The sequence below is a fragment of the Microcebus murinus genome, chromosome 27, assembly GCF_040939455.1.
Source record: "Microcebus murinus isolate Inina chromosome 27, M.murinus_Inina_mat1.0, whole genome shotgun sequence".
NCBI lineage: Eukaryota > Metazoa > Chordata > Mammalia > Primates > Cheirogaleidae > Microcebus > Microcebus murinus.
In genome coordinates this window covers 7,048,686-7,062,318 of record NC_134130.1, presented here as the reverse complement: position 1 = coordinate 7,062,318, position 13,633 = coordinate 7,048,686, and the positions used below count along the sequence as shown (strand labels likewise).

The 13,633-nt window shown below is 54.0% G+C and overlaps 1 protein-coding gene across 4 annotated transcripts in view; it reads left to right on the top strand.

Moving 5' to 3' along the window:
* CSNK1G2 (casein kinase 1 gamma 2) overlaps nt 1–7,504 on the top strand; it is a 34,330-nt gene extending 26,826 nt beyond the window's left edge. For 3 of the 4 annotated variants that reach the window (XM_075998310.1, XM_012745662.3, XM_012745663.3), the window contains exons 3-11: nt 5,429–5,469; nt 5,558–5,860; nt 5,961–6,195; nt 6,268–6,353; nt 6,432–6,516; nt 6,593–6,741; nt 6,850–6,933; nt 7,001–7,107; nt 7,234–7,504. In XM_075998310.1, coding sequence (XP_075854425.1) covers nt 5,429–5,469; nt 5,558–5,860; nt 5,961–6,195; nt 6,268–6,353; nt 6,432–6,516; nt 6,593–6,741; nt 6,850–6,933; nt 7,001–7,107; nt 7,234–7,288 — 1,145 coding nt within the window. In that variant the 3' untranslated portion in view covers nt 7,289–7,504. The remainder of the gene's footprint in view (nt 1–5,428; nt 5,470–5,557; nt 5,861–5,960; nt 6,196–6,267; nt 6,354–6,431; nt 6,517–6,592; nt 6,742–6,849; nt 6,934–7,000; nt 7,108–7,233) is intronic. The other variant, XM_075998311.1, reaches the window with a different exon arrangement.
* Nucleotides 7,505–13,633: the final 6,129 nt, after the last annotated feature.

Here is a 13,633-nt window from a genome sequence, read left to right as displayed (position 1 = left end):
TGTGCAGTGAGTCATCTGCAGGTGGAGGTGTGGGGTGTGCAGTGGGTCATCGCAGGTGGAGGTGTGGGCTGTGCAGTGGGTCATCGCAGGTGGAGGTGTGGGCTGTGCAGTGGGTCATCTGCAGGTGGAGGTGTGGGGTGTGCAGTGGGTCATCGCAGGTGGAGGTGTGGGATGTGCAGTGGGTCATCTGCAGGTGGAGGTGTGGGGTGTGCAGTGGGTCATCCGCAGGTGGAGGTGTGGGGTGTGCAGTGGGTCATCTGCAGGTGGAGGTGTGGGGTGTGCAGTGGGTCATCCGCAGGTGGAAGTGTGGGGTGTGCAGTGGGTCATCGCAGGTGGAGGTGTGGGATGTGCAGTGGCTCATCGCAGGTGGAGGTGTGGGGTGTGCAGTGGCTCATCGCAGGTGGAGGTGTGGGGTGTGCAGTGGGTCATCGCAGGTGGAGGTGTGGGGTGTGCAGTGGGTCATCGCAGGTGGAGGTGTGGGATGTGCAGTGGGTCATCGCAGGTGGAGGTGTGGGGTGTGCAGTGGGTCATCGCAGGTGGAGGTGTGGGGTGTGCAGTGGGTCATCGCAGGTGGAGGTGTGGGGTGTGCAGTGGGTCATCGCAGGTGGAGGTGTGGGGTGTGCACTGGGTCATCCGCAGGTGGAGGTGTGGGGTGTGCAGTGGGTCATCGCAGGTGGAAGTGTGGGGTGTGCACTGGGTCATCGCAGGTGGAGGTGTGGGATGTGCAGTGTGTCATCTGCAGGTGGAGGTGTGGGGTGTGCAGTGGGTCATCCGCAGGTGGAGGTGTGGGATGTGCAGTGTGTCATCTGCAGGTGGAGGTGTGGGGTGTGCAGTGGGTCATCCGCAGGTGGAAGTGTGGGGTGTGCAGTGGGTCATCGCAGGTGGAGGTGTGGGGTGTGCAGTGGGTAATCGACAGTGAAAGTGTGGGGTGTGCAGTGGGTCATTGCAGGTGGAGGCATGGTGGTACCACAGAGGGTTTGATTTGCCTTCCTTTGACTCATGCTATTGAACGTTGTTCCCTTGTATAGAAGGATAGAAGGTGTCTTGTCTTTTTTTTTTTTTTGAGACAGAGTCTCACTGTGTTGCCCGGGCTAGAGTGCCGTGGCATCAGCTTAGCTCACAGCAACCTCAAACTCCTGGGCTCAAGTCATCCTTCAATTTCAGCCTTCCAAGTAGCTGGGACTACAGGCATACACTCCATGCCCGGCTAATTTTTCATATATAATTTTTAGTTGGCCAATTAATTTCTTTTTATTTTTAGTAGAGATGGGGTCTCATTCTTGCTCAGGCTGGTTTCGAACTCCTGACCTGGAGCAATCCGCACGCCTCGGCCTCCCAGAGTGCTAGGATTACAGGCATGAGCCACCGCGCCCAGCCTAGAAGGTGTCTTTTTTTTTTTTTTTTTTTTTTTTAATGTTCTATTTAGGCTTGTTTTTGTTTGTGTTTATCCTGCTCAGAATTCACTGAGCTTCTTGGATCTGTATATTAACACTTTCTCATTAAATTAGGCAAAATTATAACCACAATTTTGTCAAATTCTTTTCTGCCTCAAACTTACTTTGGTTCTGACATGTGTGATAGGAGTGTTGGTTCTGTCCCCTGAGTCCCTGGAGCTCCTTTCGTTGTCTCTGCCATGATCTGGGTAGTTTATGAGGCCGCTGAAGGTTCAGCCTTTTCCCTGCAGCGTCCAGTGTGAAGCACATCCAGTGAGGTGGCGTCTAGCTGCCCCATCTGAGTGCTCTGTTGAGATTTCCCATCTGCACATTCATTTTGGCCATCTTTTCCTTTAAATCCTTGAACACATTCATAAAGCTGTTTGTCTTAGTCTAAGCTGTGCTGCTATAACAGAACACCACAGGCTGGGTAATTTGTACTGAGCTCATGGATCTGGAGGCTGAAAGTCCAAGATTGAGGGGCTGGTGTCTGATGAGGGCCATCTTTGGGGTGTTATCCCCTGGTGGAAGGCGGAAGGCTAGAGCAGGAGAGGGCTGAACTCACCGTTTTTGTAGGAGCCCATGTGGTAATAAACCCACCCCTGTGATGATGGATTAACCCACTCCTGAGGGCTGTGCCCCCCTTGACCCAAATCCCCCCAGTGCTGTGGAATTGGGGGTCAAGTTTCCAACAAGTGAACTTTGGGGAACACATTCAAGCCAGAGCACTGTTTTAAATACTGGTGCCTGTGACAACATTGACCTCCCCCCCTCCCCGTTATGGGTCCTATTCTCTTTCTTTCTCATTGGCCTGCTAAAGTTTTTTTTGTTTTTTGTTTTTTTTTTGAGACAGAGTCTCACTTTGTTGCCCAGGCTAGAGTGAGTGCCATGGCGTCAGCCTAGCTCACAGCAACCTCAAACTCCTGGGCTCAAGCAATCCTCCTGCCTCAGCCTCCCGAGTAGCTGGGATTACAGGCATGCACCACCATGCCCAGCTAATTTTTTCTATGTATATTAGTTGGCCAATTAATTTCTTTTTTATTTATAGTAGAGAACTCCTGACCTTGAGCAATCCGTCCGCCTCAGCCTCCCAGAGTGCTAGGATTACAGGCGAAAGCCACCGCGCCCGGCCCCTGCTAAAGTTTTACTATACGTTGGACATGGTGGATGTTGCATGTTGAGTGTGGATAGCCAGGCGCAGTGGTTGCACCTGTAGTTCCAGCTACTGAGGAGGCTGAGGTGGGAGGCCGAGGTGGGCTGGAGCCCAGGAGTTGGAGGCTGCAGTGAGCTGTGATGACATCACTGCACTGCAGCCTGGCTGACAGGGTGAGACCCTGTCTCTTTTTTTTTTTTTTTTTGAGACAGAGTCTCGTTTGTTGCCCAGGCTAGAGTGAGTGCCGTGGCGTCAGCCTAGCTCACAGCAACCTCAAACTCCTGGGCTCAAGCAATCCTTCTGCCTCAGCCTCCCGAGTAGCTGGGACTACAGGCATGCGCCACCATGCCCGGCTAATTTTATATATATATACATTAGTTGGCCAATTAATTTCTTTCTATTTATGGTAGAGACGGGGTCTTGCTCTTGCTCAGGCTGGTATTGAACTCCTGACCTCGAGCAATCCGCCCGCCTCAGCCTCCCAGAGTGCTAGGATTACAGGCGTGAAGCACCGCGCCCGGCTTTTTTTTTTTTTAAGACAGAGTCTTACTTTGTTGCCCAGGCTAGAGTGAGTGCCATGGCGTCAGCCCAGCTCACAGCAACCTCAATCTCCTGGGCTCAAGCAATCCTCCTGCCTCAGCCTCTCAGGTAGCTGGGACTACAGGCATGCACCACCATGCCCGGCTAATTTTTTTCTATATATGTTAGTTGGCCAATTAATTTCTTTCTATTTATAGTAGAGACGGGGTCTCGCTCTTGCTCAGGCTGGTTTTGAATTCCTGACCTCGAGCAATCCGCCTGCTCGGCCTCCCAGAGTGCTAGGATTACAGGCGTGAGCCACTTCGCCCGGCCACACCTGTCTCTTGAGAAAAAAAGAAATTAAAGTGTTAATAAGGTCACCCAGAGTGGAGTGCTGTCATTGGTGCCGGTGGCTCCTCTCCATCCCGCCAGGGATTGGTTCTGAGCTCCTTCAGGGCAGGTCTGAAAGTACCTGTTGCTCCAGGGCTAGAGGAGCCTGTCCCCCAGGTGTGGGCTTTCTGGGTTCTCAGCCAGATGTCAGGGAGTTCAGGGAGGTCTGCCTGCTCTGGGTGTTGGGGGCTCCTGAATCTTCTTTCAGCTGACTGCCCCTCGGGAGTTCTGTGTCAGACCTCGAAGGCTCTGCTGCCTTCTGTGCACACAGCTGGAGCCTTCGTGAGGCTCTCAGAGCCCAGAGCACCCGACCTCCGGGAGTCCGCAAAGACGCCAGCTGCCTGCACACTTAAGCTCCGAGGACTCTGACCCTCCCTGACCTCAGATGCGTGGTCAGAACACGGGAGGCTCACTCGATGGCTTTCCCACCAAAGCACAGGCCAGACCTACCGTAACGCCGATTGGCGAGGTGTCCCATGTGTGAAAGGTCTGTCGTCTAGAGGCTGGTTGAGAACACAACAGCCTGATGTCCGGGACACGTGAAGGAACCACAGCTCCACGACAGGAAGACAGACGTCCTACTGCAGGCGGGCAGAGGTTAGAGTAGACATGTAACCGAGGAAGACAGAGGAGCGGACACTCGTCCACCTGTCAGCCCTCAGCGTGTCACACCCTGTGCCCACCCACACCCGCAGGCAGCTCTGCCGGGAAGGAAATAGCTAGAGCTCTGCTCTCACGCACCGGGTGAGGCGGCTAACGGGGTCCTGTCCCCATGATGGGCGGCTGCTCAGCAGAAGACAGCAAACCACGGATGGGTAGGGACACGGATGGATCACACCGGCATCATGCCAGGCGAGGGGGCCACACACACAGGAACCTGCCAGGCCACCCCACCTCGGGGGCTGCCGTGGGTGGTGAAGGTGGGCGAGGCGGGCAGGGCCTGCTGTGGGTGGCTGTCAACAGGAGCAGGCATCTGCCAAAGCTCGTCAGACAGCCCACCTGGGTGGGTGCACAGCTGGGTGGTGGACCCAGTGTCATCTTGGTGGCGAGCTCCGCCATTCTGGTTTTCTGTTTGAAACTCTGAGGATAAGACGCAGGGAAAGATGGGCAGACCCATTCACCGTCAGAACTCAGGAGCCAGCCCAGAGGCAGCACCCTTGGCTCAACCCGAAGGGACATCCCTTGTTCATGAAGCTGGTGATGAGTATTCTGGCGACGTCGCCTGGAGTCCTGCAGCCGTCTGGGGCTCCACAGGCAGTTGTGGACCATGCTGGAGACGGCCTGGCAGTGCTGCAGACAGGGCGAAGCCACAGGGCCCCCCGCCTCAGCTGCGCCGATCCAGGGGCTTGGAGCCACCACGGTGGGGTCACACTGGCCTCACCAGACTGTCTTCCAGAAGCTGTTCCCCCAGGGCTCTGGCTGCATTAGAGACTGGCCACCTCCTTCCCCTCAGTCAGTCTAATGGGTGAAAAGCCAGACCTTTTTGGTCACAAAACTCATGTTTTTTGCATTTTCTTGGGATGAGGCATTGAAGTCCTCCTGTGTGGACAGGGCAGCTGTGTCTGTGTCTTCCAGCTGCAGGAACCCTGCCGGCTGTGCTGAGCCCCAGGCTAAGGGAATGGGGGTCCCAGCCTGTGGTCAGGGCCTCGAGCCCGGCACAAGGGAGATGCGGTGCCCTGATGTCAGTCTGCGAGGGTGGGGGAGCACACAGAGGTCTTGGGGCTCCTGTGCCGGTCTGGCTCCTCAACGGAGGTGGATGGTGGGGCGGGGGCTTACCCTGGGGGTGACCTCCTCATGGGATGGGGTGGGAGGGGCTATCTGGCAGGAGGTGCCCTGCTGGGGAGGGGTGGGGACTTGGGGTCCACCTTCAGCCTTGCCTGTCCCTGAGGAGGGCTGGGGGCACTGTGGCCCTAACATGCCTCTGTCCCCACAGGGAAGAATCTTTACACAAACGAATACGTGGCTATCAAACTGGTGAGTGGGTCGTCCCTTCCCTCCCCCACCATGCTGCCTGGGGTCAGTCTCCATGCGTGGGGGTGACTCGGGCGCCTGTCCCCCACAGGAGCCAATCAAGTCTCGGGCCCCACAGCTGCACCTGGAGTACCGGTTCTACAAGCAGCTCAGCACTGCAGGTACAGGCTGGGGTGGGCAGGGGTCAGCAGGGGCAGGCGCAGCTCCGGCTGCCCCTGCACCTGGCCTGTCCCTGCTCCCCCCAGAGGGCGTCCCTCAGGTCTACTACTTTGGCCCGTGCGGGAAGTACAACGCCATGGTGCTGGAGCTGCTGGGTCCCAGCCTGGAGGACCTGTTTGACCTGTGCGACCGCACCTTCACGCTCAAGACGGTGCTCATGATCGCCATCCAGCTGGTGCGCGCGGGGCGGGCCCGGAGGGGGCGGGATAGGGGTGGGGTCGGGAGGGGAGGGGCGCGGGCTGGGAGCTGCAGGCGCTGAGGCCCGCCGCCTGCAGATCACGCGCATGGAGTACGTGCACACCAAGAGCCTCATCTACCGGGATGTGAAGCCTGAGAACTTCCTGGTGGGGCGCCCGGGGACCAAGCGGCAGCACGCCATCCACATCATCGACTTTGGGCTGGCCAAGGAGTACATCGACCCCGAGACCAAGAAGCACATCCCGTACAGGGAGCACAAGAGCCTGACGGGCACTGCGCGCTACATGAGCATCAACACGCACCTGGGCAAAGGTGAGTGCCTGGGGGCTGAGCGCGAGGGGAGGGGGAGCGGGCGCTGAGCCTCCTGTCCCCCCCTCCCCGCAGAGCAGAGCCGCCGCGATGACCTGGAGGCCCTGGGCCACATGTTCATGTACTTCCTGCGTGGCAGCCTGCCCTGGCAGGGGCTCAAGGTGCGCGCGGGGCGGCGGGCGCGGGGCTGGGGCGGGACGGGCTTGGCCGGGCCTGGGCCAACCTGCACTGCCCCGCAGGCCGACACGCTCAAGGAGCGGTACCAGAAGATCGGGGACACCAAGCGGGCCACGCCCATCGAGGTGCTCTGTGAGAACTTCCCAGGTAAGGGGCCCCTGCGCCCACCGCCCCTTCCCCGCGCCTCCGCCCCCGCCGAGGCCCGCTGGCGCTCTCTCCGCAGAGGAGATGGCCACGTACCTGCGCTACGTGCGGCGCCTGGACTTCTTCGAGAAGCCGGACTACGACTACCTGCGGAAGCTCTTCACCGACCTCTTCGACCGCAGCGGCTTTGTGTTCGACTACGAGTACGACTGGGCTGGGAAGCCCCTGGTAGGTGTGGGGGCGGTGGGCCAGGAAGCCCTGCTGGGAGTAGGGGTGGGTGGAGCCCGGCTCCTGAGGCCCAGGTGGGCCCCTCCTGACGACCTCTCCCTGCTGCAGCCAACACCTATTGGCACCGTCCACTCTGACCTGCCCTCCCAGTCTCAGATCCGGGAAAAAGTCCAGCTGCACAGCAAAAACCAGGTAAGGGCCAGCGGGGCACAGGCGTAGGGTGGGCTTTGGCACCAGCGTGACACCCCTCCCCCACCAGGCACTCAACTCCACCAACGGGGAGCTGAACGCAGACGACCCCACGGCTGGTCACTCCAATGCCCCCATCACAGCGCCCGCAGAGGTGGAGGTGGCTGATGACACCAAGTAAGGTTTTCGGGCAGCAGCTGGGGGGGGGTAGGGACACCCTGGGCCCCCAGCATCAGGGTCAGGGGCCCCTGAGGCCACCCTGTGCCCCCCCTCCTCCCACCCTGCCTCCCCTTTTCTCCCCAGATGCTGCTGTTTCTTCAAGAGGAGAAAGAGAAAATCAATGCAGCGACACAAGTGACCCTGGGCGCATGCAGTGCCGTGAATCCGTGTGCAGCCCGACGGGGCGTGAGCTTGTCCACAAGGCCCTCCAGGCCCGCCTGTGGTGGCCCAGGGCCAGACTCTGGCTCGAAGCCAGGGCGCAGACTGCAGGGGCTGCTGGGGCCTGGGTCGGCCCGCCAGCCCCCACCCCCGGGACGTGGGGTCACTTCCTTCACGTAAGACTTTGGCCGAAATTTCTACACCTGTGTCTAGTCCTCCCCTCCAAGAGCATTAACTATTTAAAACAAGGAAAAAAGGAAAAAAACAGAGGCCCGCCCTGCCCTGTGCCCTCTCCCACTGGTTTCTCTGCTGAAGTGAGTAGTGTGGTCTCGGCGGCCCCAGCTCTGGGCAGCCGCCCCCGTTACCGTCATAAAGTCCAGCTTGTCTCCCTCCGTCCAAAGGCCGTTTTCTCGAGGGGAGGGCAGGCCTGGCCTGGGAGGGAGTGCGTCAGGGCTGTGTCGTCCCGGCCAACCTGGGAGGGGGCACAGGCGTTGCTGCCACGAGTGAGACAGCACCCTGGGCTTCCCCGAAACCAAAGGGGAAGGCGGGGCTGGGGCCGTGCTGAGGCCACCCCCAACCAAAATGCTGCACCAAAGCTGGGGCTGGCAGGCGAGGCTGCCCGCAGCCTCTTCTCAGTGGCCCGGCGGGGGCAGGCCCTGCCAGGCAGGGCGGGCCGCAGTGGCGCCCCTGCTCTCCGAGCTGTGTTGGGGGCAGTGGCTTCTTGGTCTGCATTCCGCCACCGGGCGAAGTAGCGGGAGACAAAACGCCTTAAAGCCCTTGACTCAGCTACGCGGGTTTGTGTGCGGGGGCGCGGGGCAGCCACTGACCGTGGCAGCGTGTCCCCCAGTGGGGTCCCCCGGAGGCTGCCGGGTGGAGCATAGCTTGGGGCCGTGCCTGGGGCGGTGGCCGTTTGAGTCTAGTTCTTGCTTTACAAAGTGTACAGAAATGGCATTTACGTTTCTCTGATGCTCCCTTGAAGCCATAGAATTTAGGGGCTTTTTTTAAAAAATAAAAGAAAAATGAAACCAATCCCAAGTGTGGTGTCTGGTCTTTCCTGGGCGCTCGGCTGGAGCCCTGGTCCTGTGGTGGGAGGTTTGCAGGGAGGACAAGTGAGACAACGGAATAAGTGGCTGGGCTTGCTTGGGGTCCTGTCAGAGAGGGACGGAGGTCACTGGAGGTCACGGGCTACCTGCCCTTCACAAGTGCGTCTGCAAAGCTCCGGGGCTGCCCTGGAGGCTTGGTCTCCGCTGCATCTCACAGCGCAAGGCAGCCCTTGCGACTGTGTTCGTGGCGCAGACAGGAAAACGGATCCCCTTAGGAGCCAGGAAGGCGATGGTGAGGATCAGGACGGTTCTGAGAAGCAGCGGACCGCGTGGTGGAATATGGCGGCGGCTCCCGCCCTCCTTCTGCAGTGTTTTCTTCCCAGTGACACAGGAGGGGAGAGCAAGTTATGGACACACCCACATGTCACACACAAGTGAGAAGGGGAGTCCCCAGCTGCCGCCTCGAGGTCTCAGCCTCCTGCCTGCCCAGACCTGCGGCCTGGTTGGGAGTGAGGGGGCCAGGGGAGCCGCCAGCAGGGAATTCCACTCCTGTCCACGGAGGATGGCCTCCCCCCAGAGAGGCCAAAGGAAACGGCCAGCTTCGTTCCAGTAGGCATCTGAAGACAGAAAAACCATCTTGCATCAGAGATTCAAAAACTAAGTGGTGTGGGTGTGGTGGCTGCTCCTGCGGTCCCAGCTGCTAAGGAGGCTAAGAGGAGGATCCCTTGAGGCCAGGAGTTGGAGGCTGCAGTGAGCCGTGATGACGCCACTGCACTCCAGCCTGGGGGACAGAGTGAGACCCTGCCTCCAATTAAAAGAAGAAAAAAAAGGCAGGCATGGACAAAAAACAAAACTGAAAAACAGCCAATTGAATTCAGGAAATAAACATGAGAAAAAGAATACACGGCTTTAGAAATGAGTGAGTTGCAAGGCGGAGACCTGAGAGGGCACTAAACGCTGAGAAAACAACCAAGAAAATGAAAAAGTAGAACAAGAAGTCAGACTATCAAGGAATGGCAGAGCACGTTGAAGACGGGCCAAGAAGCAGTGACGTTAGTGACGTCAGTGACGTCGGGGTCTTGGCAGAGGGAAAACGGCTAGTATTTGAAACTATTGTCACAAGAAACTTTGCAGATGAAAGTCTGAGTCTGCACACTGAGTGGATCCCTGGGAAAATTAAACCAGAATGACCAACTATAGCAAGTGTCCTCAAACTATGGCCCTCGGGCCACACGCGGCCCGCTGAGGACATTTATCCGTCCTGCCGGGTGTTTTTGCCGCCACTGCCTGTCCTGCCGCTGCCTGTCCTGCTGAGCAGCCAAATTGTCCCAGGCCCACAGTGCACGTGTGGAATGTGCGCTGCATGCTCCAGCGGACTGAGGGACAGTGAACTGGCCCCCTGTTTAAAAAGCTTGAGGACCCCTGAACTATAGGATATAGCCTGGAAAAACTATTTTAAGCATCATGGTGAATCCTCGGGGTCCTACATGTAGGCAGGTGAATAAAATAACCTTCAAGATGGGAGACGGGCCGGGTGCGGTGGCTCACGCCTATAATCCTAGCACTCTGGGAGGCCGAGGTGGGTAGATTGCTCGAGGTCAGGAGTTCGAAACCAGCTTGAGCAAGAACGAGACCCCATCTCTACTAAAAATAGAAAGAAATTAATTGACCAACTAAAAAAATATATACAAAAAATTAGCCGGGCATGGTGGCGCATGCCTGTAGTCCCAGCTACTCGGGAGGCTGAGGCAGGAGGATTGCTGGAGCCCAGGAGATTGAGGTTGCTGTGAGCTAGGCTGATGCCACGGCACTCTAGCTCGGGCAACAAAGTGAGACTCTGTCTCAAAAAAAATAAATAAGCCGGTAGAGTCCCACGTGCACCATCATAAATCAGAAAAAGAAGGAAGATTAGAGTGAGCCCTGTGGTATTAGCTTGGAGCCAGAAGTATCCATTCAAACTACGGCTTTTAATACATAAACAGATGGATAAATGCGAGCCCAAGTGCATATGCATGTGTCGGCATCCACACAATACTTTCTATTTCCATCCCACCTTTTGTGCTATTTTTGCCCTTTGTTATTTTACTTATAAGCTCACCATGCCCTGTTATTATATTTGCCTTATTTATTTATTTTTACATCCCAGGAACTCAGTACAAGAGTATTTGCTTTATAAAGTTGTTTAAATACATAGTCAAGAGTTTTCTATACCTAGCACTCTGGGAGGCCGAGGCGGGCGGATCATTAGAACTCAGGAGTTCGAAACCAGCCTGAGCAAGAGCGAGACCCCGTCTCTACTAAAAGTAGAAAGAAATTAATTGGCCAACTAATATATATAGAAAAAATTAGCCGGGCATGGTGGCGCATGCCTGTAGTCCCAGCTACTCGGGAGGCTGAGGCAGGAGGATTGCTTGAGCCCAGGAATTTGAGGTTGCTGTGAGCTAGGCTAACGCCACGGCACTCACTCTAGGCTGGACAACAAAGTGAGACTATCTCAAAAAAAAAAAAAAAGTTTTATATATTTAGCCACGTGTTAATCCCTTCCAATGTTCTTTGTTTTTTCCTGTCAGAGATTCCATCTGGGATCATTTCCTTTTAGCCTGAAGAACTTCCTTTAATATTTTAATAGTTCTTTCTCTCTCTCTTTTTTTTTGTTTTTTGTTTTAGAGCCAGGGTGTCACTCTGTTGCCCAAGCCAAAGTGCAGTGGCATCATCACAGCTCACTGCAGCCTTGAACTCCTGGACTCAAGTGATCCTCCTGCCACAACTTCCCAAGTAGCTGGGTCTACAACTGCACACCACCGTGCCCTGCTATTTCTTTTTTTTTTTTTTTTTCCAGGAGAGATGGGATCTCACTAGGTGCTCAGGCTGGTCTCCAATACCTGGCCTTCATCAATCCTCCTGCCTTGGCTTCCCAGAGGGCTAGGATTACAGGCATGAGCCACCAAGCCCGACCTAATATTTGTTACAGTGAGAGTTTGTTGGCAACACATTATCTTAGCTTTTGGTTTCCTAAAACAGCTTCATTAACGAAGGATGTTTTTGCTGAGAGTAGAATTCTAAGTTGACGAATTATAAGTTTTTGTTTTTGCCTTTCAGCATTTTAAATATTCCATTATTTCTGTTCACAAGTCAGTTGTCATTGTCATTCCCTTCAAATTAGTAGACCTTTTTTGTCTGGCTGTTTCTGAAAATTTTTTTTTTCTTTTTTGAGACAGTCTCATTTTGTTGCCCAGGCTAGAGTGAGTGCTGTGGCATCAGCCTAGCTCACAGCAACCTCAATCTCCTGGGCTCAAGCGATCCTCCTCCCTCAGCCTCCCGAGTAGCCGGGACTACAGGCATGTGCTACCATGCCCAGCTAATTTTTTGTATATATATTTTTAGTTGGCCAATTAATTTCTATTTTTTTAGTACAGATGGGGTCTTGCTCAGGCTGGTTTCGAACTCCTAACCTCAAGCAATCCGCCTGCCTTGGCCTCCCAGAGTGCTAGGATTACAGCCATGAGCCACCATGCCCGGCCTGAAAATTTTTTCTTTATCTTTGGTTTTATGTTATTTAGCTATGATGTATGGTTTTCATTGTGTTTATTCTGCTTGGCATTTGCTGGGCTATTGGATCTGTGGATAGATGTCTTTCATCATTTGGGAAAATTTCTACCTATTACCTCTTGGAACATTTCTTCTGCCCCTTTGTCTCTTACCAGGACTCCAGTTAGCTACATGTAGGACCATTTTATATTAATATTATCCCAGAGGTCTCTGATACTGTTTTATTTCTATTTATTTTCTGTTTCAGTTTGGATCACTTCTTTTGACCTATCTTTAGAGGTACTAATTTCTCTTCTGTTGTGTCTTGTCTGCTTTTAAGCCATCCAAAAAATTATTTGCAGATATATTTTAATTCTAGAATTTCTCCTCCCCCAGTCCCATGTGTTTATGTATGTGTGTGCGTGCGTGTTCATCTGTCTGTCACTGTCTCTCTTTGGAGTTCTGTTTCTGTATTGAAATTCTCTGTTTACTCTTCTGCATATATATATATATATATATTTTTTTTTTTTTTTTTTTTGAGACAAAGTCTCACTGTGTTGCCTGGGCTACAGTGCCATGGTGTCAGCCTAGCTCACAGCAACCTCAAACTCCTGGGCTCAAGTGATCCTTCTGCCTCAGCCTCCCAAGTAGCTGGGACTACAGGCACGCGCCACCATGCCTGGCTAATGTTTTTTTTTTTTTTTTTTTTTTTGAGACAGAGTCTCACTTGTTGCCCAGGCTAGAGTGAGTGCCGTGGCGTCAGCCTAGCTCACAGCAACCTCAAACTCCTGGGCTCAAGCGATCCTCCTGCCTCAGCCTCCCAAGTAGCTGGGACTACAGGCATGCGCCACCATGCCCGGCTAATTTTTTCTATATATATTAGTTGGCCAATTAATTTCTTTCTATTTATAGTAGAGACGGGGTCTCGCTCTTGCTCAGGCTGGTTTTGAACTCCTGACCTTGAGCAATCCGCCCGTCTCGGCCTCCCAGAGAGCTAGGATTACAGGCGTGAGCCACCACGCCCGGCCTGGCTAATGTTTTCTATATATTTTTAGTTGGCCAATTAATTTGTTTGTATTTTCAGTAGAGACAGGGTCTCACTCTTGCTCTGGCTGGTTTCCAACTCCTGACCTTGAGCAATCCTCCCACCTTGGCCTCCCAGAGTGCTAGGATTACAGGCATGAGCCACCACGCCCAGCCCCTATATTCTTTAACAGATTTGAAACAGTGATTCAAAAATCCTTGACGACTAATTTCAGCATCTGGCCTCTGTAGATCTGCTTCTATTGGCTTGTTTTTCTCTTGATTATGGGTTAGATCTTCTTCCTTCACCCATAACTTCATTGTTCCTTGTGCACTGAAAAGGAACATGTGTTCTCCAGTTGTTGGATGTAGCGTTCTATATATGTCAATTAGGTCAAATTTATTGTTCATGTTGTTCAAATCTGACAATCTTCATCTTTGAATTGGAGCATTTAAATTTGTTTACATTTAGTGTGATTATATGGTTGAGTTTTAAGTCTACTATCTACCTGCTTCCTTTGGTTTATGTTTTTACTTTCATTTTTGAAAGGCACTGAATTCTATTGTGGGAGTACTTTCTTTCTCCTTGTTGCTTTTAAAATTTAATATTTTTATAGGGTCCCCCTCTGTGGCCCAGGCTGGAGTGCAGTGGTGTCACAATAGCTCACTGCAGCCTTAACTCTTGGGCCTCAAGTGATCCTCCTCAAAGTGCTAGGATTATAGGTGTGAGC